This window comes from Nomascus leucogenys, chromosome 17 (genome assembly GCF_006542625.1).
Source record: "Nomascus leucogenys isolate Asia chromosome 17, Asia_NLE_v1, whole genome shotgun sequence".
NCBI classification, from domain to species: Eukaryota; Metazoa; Chordata; class Mammalia; order Primates; family Hylobatidae; genus Nomascus; species Nomascus leucogenys.
This window is the reverse complement of record NC_044397.1, coordinates 33,650,171-33,666,848: the sequence shown is the minus strand read 5'-3', so window position 1 is coordinate 33,666,848 and position 16,678 is coordinate 33,650,171. Positions and strand designations below refer to the sequence as shown.

The following is a 16,678-nucleotide window of genomic DNA, read 5'->3' as shown; positions in this document are numbered from 1 at the left end:
CCCTCTCCTGTCTTGGGAGAACCAGGTTCTCCCACAACAGCATCTTACTGCTTTTTATTCTGGCTGTTCCTAAACTAGGAACAAGGGGCTACTGTCTTATCTAATCATACTGCATGCACTTGAACACGGTGATTCATTCAGCCCTTATTCATCTCTGGTGCCAAATAGCTCAAGTCTTGTAGATTGTTCTCCAAGTCTTTCTGCTGCCAGTGAGGAGAGCTTGGGAGCCAAGAGCTTGGATGGAGCAGTAGTTCTGGGGTGAACTTTTTTTTTTTTTTGAGACAGAGTCTCGCTCTGTTGCCCAGGCTGGAGTGCAGTGGTGCAATCATGGCTCACCACAGCCTCGACCTCCCAGGCTGAAGCCATCCTCCCACCTCAGCCTCCTGAGTAGCTGAGGCTACAGGTGCATATCACCATGCCTGGCTAATTTTTGCATTTGTTGTAGAGACGGGGTTTTGCCATGTTGCCCAGGCTGGTTTTGGAACTCCTGAGCTCAAGTGATCTGCCCAACTTCGGCCTCCACAAAGTGCTGGGACTACAGGCGTGAGCCACTGCACCCAGCAGGGGGTGAACTTTTTAAGCCAGTTGCAGAAACACGCCCCATCGGCCCCAGTCCCACGTAACTCTTGCTGAATTCTCCTCTCTTCAGACTTGAAACTCCACATGTCCTTGAGTGTCCTGGAGAGACCCTGGGACGTGCCTTTATTCATGGTTAGCTCTGTTCAGTGTCACCGGCTGGTTCTTTGATACTCCTCACTGATGCAGAGCAAAAACCCCACTTTAGTTATACGATAACATCCCATCAACAGCTGTGCACTGCGGTCCTTGGGGTTGGAGACCCGCCTGGAGGAGGTGGACGGAAGCATGTGCCACAGGCCCCCTGTTTGTAGCTTTCTTCCCGTCTCAACATCTGCCTGGTTTATTTAGACACAGCCGCTGCTTTGCTTGGGAACCGACTTTTCACTGTGGTATGTCGGGTACCTAGGAAGCGCATCCTGACGTGGGTTTATACATTTTGGAAGTAACTCACCTTTCTGCACCTCCTCAGCTGATCATAGGCGGCCTGGATAAAATAGACTTGAACGACTGGAAGTCGAACACGCGGCTGAAGCACTGCGTGGCCGACAGCAACATCGTGCGGTGGTTCTGGCAAGCGGTGGAGACGTTCGATGAAGAAAGGAGGGCCAGGCTCCTGCAGTTTGTGACTGGGTCCACGCGAGTCCCGCTCCAAGGCTTCAAGGCTTTGCAAGGTGACTGACGTGGAGGCGGGGCTATTCGATGACGCGTCTATGCGGGCTGTGTTCTGTACTAGGCTGTGGGCAAGAAGAGCTGGAAGGTGGCTGGGACGTTTTTCTGAGATGTGTGCTAGAAAATGGCATAAGGAATGTTCTCCAGTAGCTAATGCTCTGCCCTGCAGAGGTGGTTACCTGGCAGGGGCCATGTGTGAGCAGGTGTGGGGCCCCGCTGAGCAAAGACTGTGGAGCCACTCCAGGGCACGTGGATTCCCCTTCCTCACTGCTTCCAAAAAGCCAAGAGGGTCTGGCCAGCAGGGGCCTTCAGAGTGTCTGTGAGGCCAGCTTAGCCAAGATCCCGGGGAGGGAGCTATGGGGGAACCGCCCCCAGTCTCAGTGGCTCCAAAGCTTGGAGCTGCACATGAACCCGTTTAGCCACAAACCACACCAAAAGATGATGTCATGCTCGCTCTGTTTAAGTCACTGAGGTCGCTGGAAGTGGGGTGGAATTCTGTGGGAAAGGTGCCCATCTGCCTGTAGGGCAGGCGGCCTAATGTCTCATCTTTTACACTTAGGGTCTGGAGGGGATGTTGCTGGAAGGAGTGAGGTGAGGGGTGTCACCGTACTGAAATTTAGCTGATTGGACTGTAAATGCTGGTAGACACACAGACACAGTGAACACAGAATATTTCCTCTGCCTCGCTAAGTAAAGGAGGTTAATTCCATTTCAGTCGGCTTTGGCCATCAGGGCACCTGCATCTTTTCCATTGTGACCTCTGCATATGGATTTGCTGCTGGAGGCCCAGCATGAATAAAAAGGGGTTTGAGGCTGAGCCCCACTCGTATCTGGGAGCCTCTGTCTGCTTGACCAGCCTGACCATGAGAGCTGCTCCCTGTCATTTACAAAGCCTGTCTCATTCAGTTCTCCCAACAACCCTGAGAGCCTGGCTGATGGGGATTATTAGCCCCATTCCATGGATGAGGAAGCCGAGCCTCACTGAGGTCATGGGATTTATTATCCCCCCAAGGAAAAAAAAACAGGAGGTGTGAGTGGGGAGGCAGGGCAGGAATCCAGGCTTCCTGACCAAGTTGCTTTTCTCATGGCGCCATTGTCTTGCCCACAGCAGGTCCATGTGTTAAACGTTCCTGCTTAGAGATAGTCCCTGTCGTCGTAAGGGTCTCATTAGTCCTCCAATAATTGGATAGACTTTAGCCCTGTATCCCCGAAGTGTCTAGAAGGTGGGTCAGAGGTGACCAGGGTCACAGTCCAGAACAGGGAGTGTTGGTGCTGTGGGAGGGGACTGAATGGTGGTAGGGCCGGGCAGAGTGGCCAGGGCCCTGTAGGAGGTCTCTGAAGGCCCTCACCTGGCCCAGCCTGTCCTGACTCCCCAGGAGGCTGGGGCTTGGAGGGTGTGGCCTGTGAGGGGGAGGAGCCAGCTTCCTGTCCCAGGTCCCCAGGAACCAGGGGCTGCACACTGAGACCCTCTGCCCAACATAAAGATGGTGTCTCTGCTGGTCCCTATTGCTCCTGGATTCCTGTCCTGCCGCTGACCTTGGCCCAGCTTGAAAAGAGTATCTGTGAATACACAGGAGCAAGGGGCAGCAGAGCCAAGGCCCGTGCCCTCTGTGCCCTCCTTTCCCAGCACCCGGCAGCCCTGCCAGCTGGCCGTCTTTGCAGCAGCAGTGGTGGCTGCTGGCCAGCCTGGTGCTCACTTGGGGCTGAGTTTGGAAAGACCTGAGCAAGAAGGGGCCTGGTGCTTCTCCCTGCCCTACAGAACTGGTGGGCAAGTCGTCTATTCCAGAGGGTGGGTACAAATAGCTTTGACCCTCAGGGAGCCTGTGTGGAGCAGGCTCATGGTCAGGGTACACTTTAGGGGGGCCTGAGCAGTCCTTGCTCTGCCCCCTGCAATATTCTAAAATGTTGGAATCTTGGCTGAGTGAGGTGGCTCACGCCTGTAATCCCAGCACTCACTTTGTGAGGCCAAGGCAGGTGGATCACCTGAGGTGATCCAGGAGTTCCAGACCAGCCTGGGAAACATGGCAAAACCCCATCTCTACTAAAAATATAACAATTAGCCAGGCGTGGTGGTGTGTACCTGTAATCCCAGCTACTCGGGAGGCTGAGGCAGGAGAATTGCTTGAACCCAGCAGTCAGATGTTGCAGTGAGCCGAGACTGCCCCACTGCACTCCAGCCTGAGCAACAGAGTGAGACCCTGTCTCAAAAAAGTGTCTGAATTTTGTCACTTTGATAGCCATTGCAGGCATGTCCTAAAACCGGGCCTGAGAACCTCACGGCCCTCTCACAGGATAGCCTGCCTGGGTGTGGGGGTGGGAATGTGGTCAGGGCCCTGGCTCCTGGGGGCCGTGTGGCCGGGCCATGGCTGTGCCTCTGAAGTACATTAACTAGAATGTTGTCTTGTAAGGTTCTACAGGCGCGGCAGGGCCCCGGCTGTTCACCATCCACCTGATAGACGCGAACACAGACAACCTTCCGAAGGCCCATACCTGGTAAGCACCGCGGCCAGGAAGTCACGGCGTCCTGGGAGCCCCGGAGGATGCCGACGTTCACTTTTTTTTTTGAGATGGAGTCTCTGCCAAAATATTTTTGTCATCATCAAAACTCAAAAGCCACAGCACCTGACACAGAAGGAGAAATTCTAGAGTTGAATGACAATTCTGAAGCCCTCAAGCAAGAGACATTCCCCCCAATATTATAACACTGTATAGAGTGGCTTTACTGGCCATGTAAAAAAATATATCTGTAGGAGGGCCAATATTATTGCTAAACTTAACATAAATCTTACAGTATATATAACCTAAAATTTAAATACAGATTTTCTCTTGATTTAGTTTTTTGTTTTTGAGACAGTCTTGCTTTGTCACCCAGGCTGGAATGCAGTGGCACAATCTCGGCTCACTGCAACCTCTGCCTCCTGGGTTTAAGCAATTCTCGTGCCTCAGCCTCCCAAGTAGCTGGGATTATAGGCGCACGCCACCACGCCTGGCTAATTTTTGTATTTTTAGTAGAGACGGGGTTTTGCCATGTTGGCCAGGCTAGTCTGGAACTCCTGGCCTCAGGTGATCCGCCTGCCTCGGCCTCGGCCTCCCAAAGTGCTGGGATTACAGGCGTGAGCCACCAAGCCTGGCCTCATGTTATTTTTTAAAGCTGTTTTCTGATTTGTAGGACTCTGTTTCATTTATGCCAAGTCTCAATGACTGGCAGTAGTGTTTGTGTCAGATGGGACAAGTACTTTGCAGCATGCCACACAAAGGTTGTCAGAGTCTCTTATGAAACTAATTTTGTTATGAGCCATGTAATTAATTAATATTGGTGTTTCGGTGGAGTGTGGCTACCACTCCAGCAGGCTCAAGTCTTCCTCTCTGCCAGGTCTTATGTACACACACCTGTTGGTAAGGAAAATTGTATAGTTTTTAGTTTGGATGTATTGGTCTTCACTTTATCTGACATTTCTGGGTCCCCATCTTCTTGGAATCCTTCTTATGACACACGCACCTTGTCTATTGCAAATGTTTTCTTCCTAAATTTTAACTTAAAAACGAGTCTCCATAGTAGATTATTTCCTGTATGGTTTAAAAATACAATCATTTGCACACACTTTGTCCTGGAACCATCCATTGAGATGAGTAGCCAAGTTTCCTTGGGGGAACCAGTTCTAGATGCTGCTGAGATGCCCCGTGAGATGACGGAAGGTTCCTGTCTTGGAACCCAAGGATGCGGGGTCAAATGCTAGCTGTGACACCCTCTGACATGTGATTTGGGGCAAGTGACTTCGTATTCTAACTTGGTTTTCCACACCTGTGAAATGGGGTAATGCAGCTGGTCCTGGACCATGGTGGGTACCAAGGTCCTGCTCCAAGCATGGCTGTGGCGTCCATTACGGGAACACACCATGTTGGCTGCACACCTACTCACAAGGCTTTTTTCCTTTCGTAGTTTAGTGCTTGGAGTTAGATGGATGTGGAAAGTATGCTCTGAAGCTCCAGAAAAAAGAATGCCCACCCCAGAACTCGGCTCTGTGGAGCCAGAACCCGTCCTTAATTGCTTACCCTAGAAAGCCAGGAAGTCACCGTACATCCTCTGGGTCACTATTTTGTATTTTTTGGTTTGCTACGATAGCTTCTTAAAGGATGTCTTTTTCTTTGCACAAATACTGGAAATGAGCTTCCCCCTGGAAATATCGAGTCAAAAGTTGAATATTCATTTCATCTTTTAAGGATTTGTCATCTTATTAGTTTTGAGATCTATTTTGTTTTTGCAGGGAATTTTCCAGACTGCCCCGTTTTGGTCTCAGATCAAGTCCCAGAGGAACAGACAGACACGCAGTACATCGTTAGTGTTGACGTTGCCTGACAGCCATTCTGAGTTACAGGGGCTGCCAAAGAGGCATTCCCAGAAATGAATTTCTCCCAAAGACAGACAAACAGAAAACAAGTGGAGAGCTTTGTCCTGATAGAAGCAGTAAATAGTAACTTGGTTATGTTTTGGTTGTGAAGGCCCAAGACTTACTTTACCGTGTGTTGACTGGACCAGTGGCTCCCTGCACGTTGGGAGGCCAAGGCAAGAGGTTCACTTGAGGCCAGAAGTTTGAGAGCAGCCTGGGCAACCTAGCGAGATCCTGTCTCTACCAAAAAGCAAAAACAAATTACAAATCTTTGTATTAGAAAAACACAGGGGACATGGAGAACTCATCAGCAACCCTGCCCCACCCCCCCATTCCTCTCCCCTCCCACACACATTTCTCGATGCCTGTCCTTGGCCTTGAGGTTGGTCCTAGGGCTGGACTGCCCACATGGTGGCTCTCACTCTTTTGTCCTTTTTCAGCTTTAACCGCATCGACATTCCACCATATGAGTCCTATGAGAAGCTCTATGAGAAGCTGCTGACAGCCGTGGAGGAGACCTGCGGGTTTGCTGTGGAGTGAAAAGCAACCAAAGGCAACAGAGTCTAGCTCATGGCCACCAGACCAAAAGCATCCAGCTTCTGTGTGCCTCCTGCAAAGCTGGCAGAGGCCCTGGAATTCCGGATCACCTGAGGGGAAAGGGTTGTCTCTCTCCTTTCTGTTGGGGGAGGGGGATGGGGGACTTTTGTTGGTGGCTCCCACCCATATATCCCTCCTTTATCATAGTACTCCCACCCACTTCCATCACCCATCCAATAAAATGCAGCCAGGTTTAGCCTTTGGCTTTGGTCACACAGGATATTCTGCTGTGGTTGCAACCCATGTGGTGATAAGGCTCACGGCCCTGAGCTCTTTACGGGAGCATCAACTCACAGTTAGGGGACTGGGCGTGGCTGATTGAGGGTTTGGAACTGGTGGCTATCCCAGCTATTCCATCTCAAAACAGCCCTGAGGCCCCTTTTCAATTTGAGCAGCTGCTAGATCTCTTACCAGAGCTCAGATTCCAGATTTCACATCCCAGCAGCCGGTTCTGGGTAACAGATCAATTTCCAACTGAAAAATAACTATATAATGTATGCTTATTGGAATTCTGCCACAGCAGGAAGCTTGAGTCAAAATGTGTTTCCCCTTTGAAAGGAGAAGGAATTGGAGCAGCTTTTCCTGGAGGCCCAGGATATTTCTTTTCTGGGTATCTTGGCTGAAAATTTTGTTTTACATAGAGAAAAACGATCTTTTAAGGGTCCCTTTTGCTGCACTCTCTGTCCAGTTTGACTTTTTTTTCAGTGAAAACACCATGTCACGGAGTGTAGAAAAGAGCAGACCAAAATCAGCCCTAGAGCCAATTGGTCAGTCCCAAAGCTGTGACCTCTGTGCCACTGTTGTCCATAGGAGAGCATCGACTGTGTCACTTAAAATATTAGTAAACCATGATGCGGCAACTGCTGAGAGCTAAACTAACAAAACTGTGTTATCATAGCTGCCGGCTTGGTGTGAACTCGCTTAAAAGCAATGGTGAAAGGATAACCTCGATGATGTAAATCCACCCAAAGATACTGTTCTACAAAAAGTAGGGTGTGGAAGCAAACCTGTGACTGCAGAGTGGGACGACTCCACACTGCCTCATGTGGCCCCTTCCCCAGTGGCAGCTGGTGACACTAACGATTGCTACTCGGTTCACTTGCCCAGATGTCTTCGTATGATGAGCAAGGCCAGAAGCAAGCCTAGATTCGAAGTTTCTGACACCATTTCCAGTTTGCGCAAAAGTCAAACAGTATTTTATCTTAAAGTGGCTTGATTTCCAATAGCTGAACTTGGGCAGAAAACAGCAGCAGCAGCCAATGTTCCTATATGGTTTCTTTGTTGTTGTTTTTGTTTGGGGTGGGGGCAAGTACAGGGTAATTCATGAGCAAGACATTCACTGCTGTCGAAGTCTCTGGGACCCCACTGTGGGTCCGAGATGGCCTCTGGGAAGGACCTTGTGGATGACGGTTTTATCTGTTCTTCTTGTCACTGTTAACTTCTGGGCTGCTGAGGTTCTAGAATGGAAGGGCTGCCAAATGAGGTTTGCTGCAGGAGGAAACTTTAATCCCCCATTCCAAAAGTCCAGGCCAAATGGTGGGCTTAGCCTCTTTGAAAAGTTCTGCCTTGCCCCCCCAGGGGGGCACATCCTGTGTCTCATTCACCATGATGCTTCCTGAGGGTGTTCTAGAAGCCCGTTCCCAGTGGCTCTATCCAGCCTTTCCTTGCATCTTCCTCTTGAAGGTGAGGAAGTGAAAACTACAGACCTCCCCCAGACAGCCCACTCTCTATCACGAGCCTAACCTGCGGGAGGCAGAAGAGACATCCATCTGAGAACTGAAGCGGCCTCCAGGATGAGGTCGGAGGCCCCACCTAATTTTCCTGGTGGTGGTATCCAAAATCTGCAGTAACTAGGAAGGAAACCAGGGTCTCATGGTTTAAAAAACTTTGAAGCAGGAATGTTGCATTTGACGCCTTTAAAACTACCTTTTTGCTGTTGGGGAGGAGTCGGGGGCAAGCCTTAGCAGCTGCACCGCCAGCCCCATGCTGGTCAGTGCTGCCCTGCCTCTCGTGCCAGGTGTTGCTTCAGCCCAGAGCCAGAGGGCTGGGTCCCGGGTCCTCCACAGGTGGCCCCAGTGGACACATGCGTTCCCGTCCCGGCCTCCGTCTCTGCTTTTCCACTTCTACCTGCGTGTGGGTTTGCCGCCTTGTCATCTGTCGTGTGAGTGTCGCAGACCTTTCCAGAGCTCCGGTTCACTCCTCTTTCCAAACAGGCCTCCCTGTCGGTGGCACTGCACTCCTAGAACCTTCAGTTTCTACGATGGTTTGTTTGGTCCTTTTGAACCACCCCAAAGAACTCAACATGGCAAAGCAAATGGTAAAAGCTTCCCGACTGTTCTACTTTGGGTCTGCGCGAAGCCCACTCACGTGTGATCTCTCTCTGTGTTGCCCCTCTCGGTGGTCCCAGGCGATCCAGCCATGCCCCCTGCCCCTCTGCCCAGATGCTTCAGGGGCCCGGCTTTTCAGGCTTGCCCTCACCAGCGGCCGTCAGCCGACACTCAGGGATGTAGCTAACACCACTCCGCCAGTGCTTTTGGTAGGAAGAGCTGAGGCTGCCTGGGAGGCCCGGGGCGACCGGAAAAGGGCTCTCTCAAGTTCTGAAAAGAGAATCTGCCACCAGATCGAATTTCGACCCCTGAGCTTGTTCAGACGTACCGTCCGAATTCAGATTAAGGTGGTCACCCAACCCGAGATGTCAGGAAAGGCCTTCTGCAGAGAAAATGTCCCCCTACCCACCATCTGCAGCCAGGTGTGTGCCACACGGCAGCCTTCCCGAAACATAGTATGGATTTTAAAAATGTGTTTATTTTTGTTTCTCAACCACTTTATAATGTATTTTTTAATTTATTTTGTAATGTCTCGTTTTGAAGTATTGCTGCTATCCTTGTTATCCTTCCACTGTTTTTATCGCTGATTTATTTTGTGAAAGTTGTACACTAATGTTCTGTTTTATGTCAAAATCAAAAGTATTTAATGAAATACTAGTTATATTTAACGTGGTTATGGAACCAGCTGGAAACACAAAACAAACAGTGATTGTACAGCAGGCTGGGCCCAGGAGGTCAGGTTCATTTTGTTACATATGCAATAAACTCACGACTTTACATTTTTGGCGTCTGTTATTTTGGTGTGGAAATGAGATTCCAGTGTCTTTGCAAACCCACGAGAAAGGAAGTGTGTAGGCAGCAAGAATACTGGCAAGGGCCTTCCAAGGAAGGACAGTTAAAGATAGAACTGTAAGGGAAACTAATGGCAATATGGTGGTGGGTTGAAAGTGCTCTATCAGGCAAAAACACGGGATTGAGAAAATTATTTAGAATTTCTTTGCACACTGGTTATCTTTTCGTTTTTTCCTTTTTTTTTTATTTTTATTTTTTTGAGATGGAGTTTTGCTCTTGTCGCCCAGGCTGGAGTGCAGTGGCGCAATCTCGGCTCACTGCAACCTCCACCTCCCAGATTCAAGCAATTCTCCTGCCTCAGCCTCCCGAGTAGCTGGGATTACAGGCTTGCACCACCACGCCTGGCTAATTTTGTATTTTTAGTAGAGATGGGGTTTCTCCATGTTGGTCAAGCTGGTCTCAAACACCCAACCTCAGGTGATCTACCTGCCTCGGCCTTCCAAAGTGCCGGGATTACAGGCGTGAGCTACTGTGCCCAGCCCTTACGTTTTTTAAAAGCTGTAGTAAAAATACTGTCAGCCCTACATACCAGTGGGTTCCGCATATATGGATTCAACTGGAAATCAAAAATATTTTTTTGGCTGGGCACGGTCAGGAGCTGGAGATCAGTCCCAGCTTCTTGGGAGGCTGAGGCATGAGAATTGCTTGAACCTGGGAGGTGGAGTTTGCAGTGAGCTGAGATCACACTACTGCACTCCGGCCTAGGCAACACGGTGAGACTGTCTCAAAAAAAAAAAAATGTTTTTTTAAATGGATGGTTGCATCAGAACATGAATAGATTTTTTTCTTTTCATTAATTATTCCCTAAACCATACAGAATAAAAACTACTTACATGGCATTTATATTGTATTAGGAATTATAAACAATCTAGAGATGATTTAAAGTATATAGGAGGTTGACTTTTTTTTTTTTTTTTTGACAGAGTCTCACTCTGTCACCCAGGTTAGAGTGCAGTGACACAACCTTGGCTCACTGCAACCTTCGCCTCCCGGGTTCAAGCGATTCTCCTGCCTCAGCCTCCCGAGTAGCTGGGACTACAGGAATATGCTACCATGCTCGGCTAATTTTTGTATTTTCAGTAGAGGTGGGGTTTTACCATGTTGCCCAGGCTGGTCTCAAACTACTCCACCCACCTCCACCTTCCAAAGTGCTGGGATTACAGGCATGAGCCACTGCACCTGGCATTATTGACATCTTAAAGTTAAGTCTCCCCCATTTATGAACATGGGATGTCTTTTCAATTTACTTAGGTTTTCTTTAACTTCTTTATACAATATTTTGTTTTAGGCAGACAATTGGCAAGTCTTGCACCTGCTTGGTTAGCTTTATTCTTTTAGATGCTATTATAAACATAATTGCTTTCTTAAGTTCTTTTGTGGACATTCATTGCTAGTATATGGAAACATAACTGCATTTGTGAGTCAATCTTGTACCCTAAAACTGCAAAAATTCGTTTCCTAGCTCTAGTAGCTTGTGAATTCTTTGCAATTTTCTATCTGTAGGAGATAGCTTTACCTGTTCTTCCAACTTGGATGCCTTTTATTTCTTATCTATTAGCTCTGGCTTATACTTTCCACTACAATGTTGAATAGCTGTGGTAAAAGGGAATTTTTTTCTTGTTCCTGATCTCAGAGGGAATGTTTATAGTAAAATGCCTTCTGTATCAGTTGAGATGTACATGCTTTTTCCCTCTGTTCTATTAATGTGATGTGTTACATTGATTGATTTTCTTGTGTTGGGCCACCCTTCCCTTCCTGGGATAAATTCCACTTGGTTGTGGTGAATAATTCTTTTAATATGGTCTTGGGGCCGGGCGTTGTGGCTCATGCCTGTAACCCCAGCACTTTGAGGTCAGGAGTTCGAGACCAGCCTGGCCAACACAGTGAAACCTTGTCTGTACTAAAAATACAAAAATTAGCCGGGTGTGGTGGCACATGCCTGTAGTCCCAGCTACTCAAGAGGCTGAGACAGGAGAATTGCTTGAACCTGGGAGGTGGAGGTTGCAGTGAGCCAAGATTGCGGCATTGCACTCCAGCCTGGGTGACAGAGTGAGACTCCGTCTCCAAAAAAAAAAAAAAAAAATGCTGTTGGATTCAATTTGCTAATATTTTGTTGAGGATTTTTACATCTATATTCATAACAGATAATGGTCTATAGTTTTCTTGTAGTGTTTTTGTCTGGTTTTCAAATCACCATAATGCTAGCCTCATAGAATAAGTTAGGAAGCATTCTTTCCTTTTCAACTATTTGGAAGAGTTTGAGAAAGACTGGCATTAATTCTTCTTTAAATGTTTGATAGAATTCACCAGTGAAGCCATCTGGTCTTGAACTTTTCTTTGTTGGGACGTTTTGGATTTTTTATTCAATCTTCTTACTAGTTATCAGTCCATTCAGATTTTCTGTTTCTTCATGATTTGGTCTTGGTAGGTTGTAGAGTTCTAGGAATCCATTTCATCTAGGTTATTCAATTTGTCGGCATACAGTTGTTCATAATACTCTACGATCCTTTATATTTCTGTAAAATTGGTAATAATGTCCCCTCTTTTAGTTGATTCTTCCTTCTTAATCATCTAAAGTTTTGTCAATCTTGTTGATCTTTCTGAAGAACCAACTCTTAGCTTCACTGATTTTTCTCATTTGTCTATCTTTTATTTCCTCTGCTATAGTATTTATTTTCTTACTTCTGCTAGCTTTGGGTTTAGTTTGTTCTTTTTTTCCTAATTCCTTCAGGTATAATGTAGGTTGTTCATTTTTAACCTTCTTTTTAATATAAAGATTTACAGCCATAAGTTTCCTTGGTCATGGTGAATAATCCTTCTTAGCACTGCTTTCGCTGCATTCCATAAGTTTTGGTATGTTGTGTTTTCATTTGTCTCAAGATATTTTCTAATTTCCCTTGTGATTTACTGTTTGACCCACTGGTTGTTTGAAAGCATCTTGTTTCATTTCCACATATTTGTGAATTTCCCAGTTTCCTTCTGTTACTGATTTTTAGCTTCATTCTGTTGTGGTCAGAGAGAATACTTTGTGTGACTTCAGTCTTCTTAAATTTATTGAGACTTGTTTTATGACCTCTCTGGAGACAGTCTGTTCTGGAGAATGAATGTTCCATGTGTATTTGAGAAGAATGTATACTCTGCTGTTGGGTGGAGTGTTTTGTGTATGTCTGTTAGGTCCAGTTGGTCTATAGTGTTGTTCAAGTCCTATATTTCCTTATTGATCCTCTGTCTAGTTGTTCTATTAATAATTTATTGAAAGTCGGGTATTGGGCTGTGCGCAGTGGCTCATGCCTGTAATCCCAGCACTTTGGGAGGCTGAGGCAGGCGTTCACTTGAGGTCAGGAGTTTGAGACCAGCGAAACCCTGTCTAATAAAAATACAAAAGTTAGCTGAGTGTGGTGGCACATGCCTGCAATCCCAGCTACTCTGGAAGCTGAGGCAGGAGAATCACTTGAACCTGGGAGGCAGAGGTTGTAGTGAGCTGAGATTGCACCACTGCACTCCAGCCTGGGTGACAGAGCAAGACTCTATCTCAAAAAAAAAAAAAAAAAAAAAAGGGGGGGGGGGTTATTGAAGCTTCCTACTATTATAATGGAGCTATTTCACCCTTCACCTTTGCTGTGAGCCTCTCTGGTTTTATCCTAGTTGAAATTTGTCGAGCTTCTTAAATTTGTATGTCCATTTCTTTCTTCCAATTTGGGAAAGTTATGTCCATTATTTTTTCAAATAAGCTCTGTCCTCTTCCTGTCTCTCTTCTCTTTCTGGAATTTCCTAAATTGCACCTGTCCTAAATCGGACACCTTGATGTGTCCCATAAATCCCTTGAGCTCTCTTCGTTTTTTCTCTTTGCTCCAATTCAGTGATTCCAAATGATCAGTTTTCTAAGGTCTCTGATTCTTTCTTTTGCCGGTTTGAGTCTGGTGTTGACCACTGTATTGAATACTTCAATTCATTTATTGTATTTTTCAGCGCCAGAATTTGGTTCTTTTAGATAATTTCTATTTTTCGTTGATATTCTCATTTTGTTCATACATCACCATCCTGATCTCCTTTAGGCCTTTGTCGTGTTCTCCCATAGATCTCTGAGCATATTCAAGGCACCTGTTTTTATTAAAGTCTTTTCTTCTAACAAGTCTGATGCCTTTGTTTCTTCAGGGATGGTTTCAGAGATATATTTTGTTCCTTTGAATGGGACGTTTTCCTGTTTCTTTGTATTCCTTGTGATATATATATATATATTTTTTAAACTGGGCATTCGCAAAAGCAGTCACCTCTTCCAGTCTTTGAAGAGTGGTGGGGAAAAGCTTCACTAATTCAGAGGGTATATCCTAATACTTGGTATCAGCCTGAGGTGACAGCTTAAGGTCATCTGAGGTCTTTTAGGGGCCTCTGTTTTTCTTTGGCTTATACCATATACATGGCTGCTTTTAAAAGTGTTAATTTTTGGCCGGGCGCGGTGGCTCACGCCTGTAATCCCAGCACTCTGTTAGGCTGAGGCGGGCGGATCACAAGGTCAGGAGATCAAGACCATCCTGGCTAACACAGTGCAACCCCGTCTCTACTAAAATACAAAAAAATTAACTGGGTGTGGTGGCGGGCGCCTGTAGTCCCAGCTACTCGGGAGGCTGAGGCAGGAGAATGGCACAAACCCAGGAGGTGGAGCTTGCAGTGAGCCGAGATCGTGCCACTGCACTCCGGCCTGGGCTAAAGAGCAAGACTCTGTCTTTAAAAAAAAAAAAAAAAAAAAAAAGTCTTAATTTTTCAAAGGGTCTTAACCCAGCTGCTTCTTAGGAATAAGATGTTCTCTTATATTTTCTGCCCATAATCTCTGCCCCAGGTATCCACTGTGGTCCCCCTGGCAGCTTTTACATGTCGCACCTGCCACTGCCTTCCATGGCTCTTGCCAGTCTGAAATCTGAACTATGCCACCTTCCCTGTTTCACCTCTGAGTCAGATGACATAGAAACCAGTCCTTCAGGCAGCCCAAAGACAGGGCAGAATCCTGCAAATCAGTTCTGCTCTGCTCCCTCCGGTGCAAGGGAAGACACTGGAAATTGGGCTGCTTCCTCCCAAACACACGGTTGTGCCAGGGAGGGATGGGGGAAGGGCAAATAAAAATGACATAAAAACTATTGTGAATGTGGCTTTTCTTGACTGGGTGTTCACCTGGTTGCTATAGACCTTTGGCTGGTTTCCAGAGCTCCTAGTGACTGCCTAGTTTTTTTTTTTTTTTCCCCCTCAATGTTTCCTCGGGGAAATGTGGGCTTGGAGCTTCCTGGTCTGCCATCTCCAATCTCTCTTGATTGCAGAATTCAATCCATTTTACATTTAAAGTACTTACTGATAAGAAGGGACTTTACCAAAAAAAAATTTGTTTTTTTCTTTTGGTTTCTCATTTCCTCCATTACTGCCTTTTGTGTTTAGTTCATTTTTTATAGTGACATGGGGATTACACTCGACATCCTAACATTACAACCTAAACTGAATTTATGTCAACCTAATTTGAGTAACATACAAAACTCTGCTCCTGTACTGCTCTGTCTCCCTTACTGTTATTGACATCACAAATTATATCCTTATAAATTGTGCACCCAATATTAGCAGTTGTTAATGGATCTGTCTTTTTAATCACGTAGAAAATAAAAAGTAGAGTTACAAACCACCATTAGAATATACTAGATTGTATAATTGTCCATGTATTTACCTTTACTGGAGATCTCTATTTCTTCTTACAACTTCAAGTTGTAAGATGCTTAGTGTTCTTTTAAAGAAGTTCAGTGTTCAGTGTTTCAACCTGAAAGACTCCTTCTAGCATTTCTTACGAAGAATGATAATGAACTCCCTCAGCTTTTATTTATCTGGGAAAGTATTAATTTCTTCCTCATTTCTGAAGGACAATTGTTATAGAATTCTAACAGGTTTTCTTTCTTTCAGCAGTTTTAATATATAAGTCCATTCCCTTCTGATTCTCAAAGTTTCTGATGAAAAATATGCTGATAATCTTGAGAATCTCTTCTATGTTCTTCTCTCTTGCTGCTTTCAAGGTTTTCTTTTGTCTTCAATGAAGTGTCTTGGTGTGTGTTTCCTTGAGCTTATCCTATCGGGAGTTTGTTAATGCTTCTTGGGTTTGTAGATACATGTCTTCTATCAAATATGAGCAGTTTTCTGTTGAACTTTCTTTAAATATACTTTCTGCTCTTGCCTCTCTACTTCTGGTCTCATTTATGGCGTTCCATAGGTATGTTCCTTAGGTTTTCATTACTTTCTTCATTTTTTTTCTTTTGATTCCCCAGATTCAATAGTTTCAATTGCCCTATCTTCAAGTTCATTGAGTTCTTCTACCTGCTTAAATATTTTGAACCCTTTAGGGAATTTTTCATTTCAGTTATTGTTCTTTTTAGTTCCAGAATTTGTTTCCTTTTTAAAATTTCTATTCTTTATTGATATTCTCATTTTGTTCATATACTATTCTCCTGTCTTTGTTTTCCTTTAGCTCCTCCAGCATCTTTCAAACAGTTGTTATAAAGTTATTGTCTAGTAAGTCTGCTGTCAGCACTTCCCCAGTGATGGTTTCTGTTGATTTGTTTCTTTCAATGTGCCATACTCTTCTATTTCTTTGAGGGTCTTGTGATTGTTTCTTGTTCAAAACTGGACATTTGAATCTTACAACTCTGGAAATCAGATTCTCCTTTCCCCTCCCCCGCCCAGCATTTACTCTTGTCTCCCCACACCAACTGTTGAGGGTATCTCTGGATCAGCTTGAGGTGAAAGCTTAAAGTCTTCCCAGGTCTCTTCTGAGCCTGCACATTTCTCTAGGTATGTGGAGTGGCTTTCTAAATTGCCCTGTATACACATTTATTTCACAGATGATTTGAATGCTCTGCTCAGGGACTCACAAGGCTGTGATCAAGGTGTCAGCCAGACTGTATTCTCATCTCTTGGCTCAACCAGGGAGAATCTTCTTGCAGGCTCCTCCAGGTTGTTGGTAGAATTCATTTTCATGTGGCTTTGTGACTGAGGGACCTGGCATCTTACTGGCTGTTGGCAGGAGGCCCAAGTAAGTTGTCCACACATGTGCTTTTCAATATCCTAATCCTTAAGTCTGGCTCCCCAAATGGAAAAACAGGTAAGAAGAAAAACAACAGCTCAGGCTGTTCCCTTAAATCCTCTGGAAGACACTTCAGCCAGTGGGGAATGCAACAATGGCTGTCCACCTCTATGTCTGCACTTCTGCAATCAAAACACTGAATCTTGATATGTGGAGGC

At 45.8% G+C, this 16,678-nt stretch overlaps 2 protein-coding genes across 4 annotated transcripts in view; both read left to right on the top strand.

The window, feature by feature from the left end:
• The window catches only part of SMURF1 (SMAD specific E3 ubiquitin protein ligase 1), a 116,292-nt gene extending 106,955 nt beyond the window's left edge, over positions 1-9,337 (top strand). For 2 of the 3 annotated variants that reach the window (XM_030796107.1, XM_030796110.1), the window contains 3 exons: positions 1,049-1,250; positions 3,657-3,741; positions 6,077-9,337. In XM_030796107.1, the coding sequence (XP_030651967.1) occupies positions 1,049-1,250; positions 3,657-3,741; positions 6,077-6,176 (387 nt within the window). In that variant the 3' untranslated portion in view covers positions 6,177-9,337. The remainder of the gene's footprint in view (positions 1-1,048; positions 1,251-3,656; positions 3,742-6,076) is intronic. The other variant, XM_030796109.1, reaches the window with a different exon arrangement.
• LOC115830879 lies at positions 6,345-9,342 on the top strand. The gene has a single exon (XM_030796111.1). It carries the CDS (start codon positions 8,317-8,319, stop codon positions 9,145-9,147), a length of 831 nt encoding a protein of 276 aa, XP_030651971.1. The 5' UTR covers positions 6,345-8,316; the 3' UTR covers positions 9,148-9,342.
• The last annotated feature ends 7,336 nt before the right edge of the window (positions 9,343-16,678 follow it).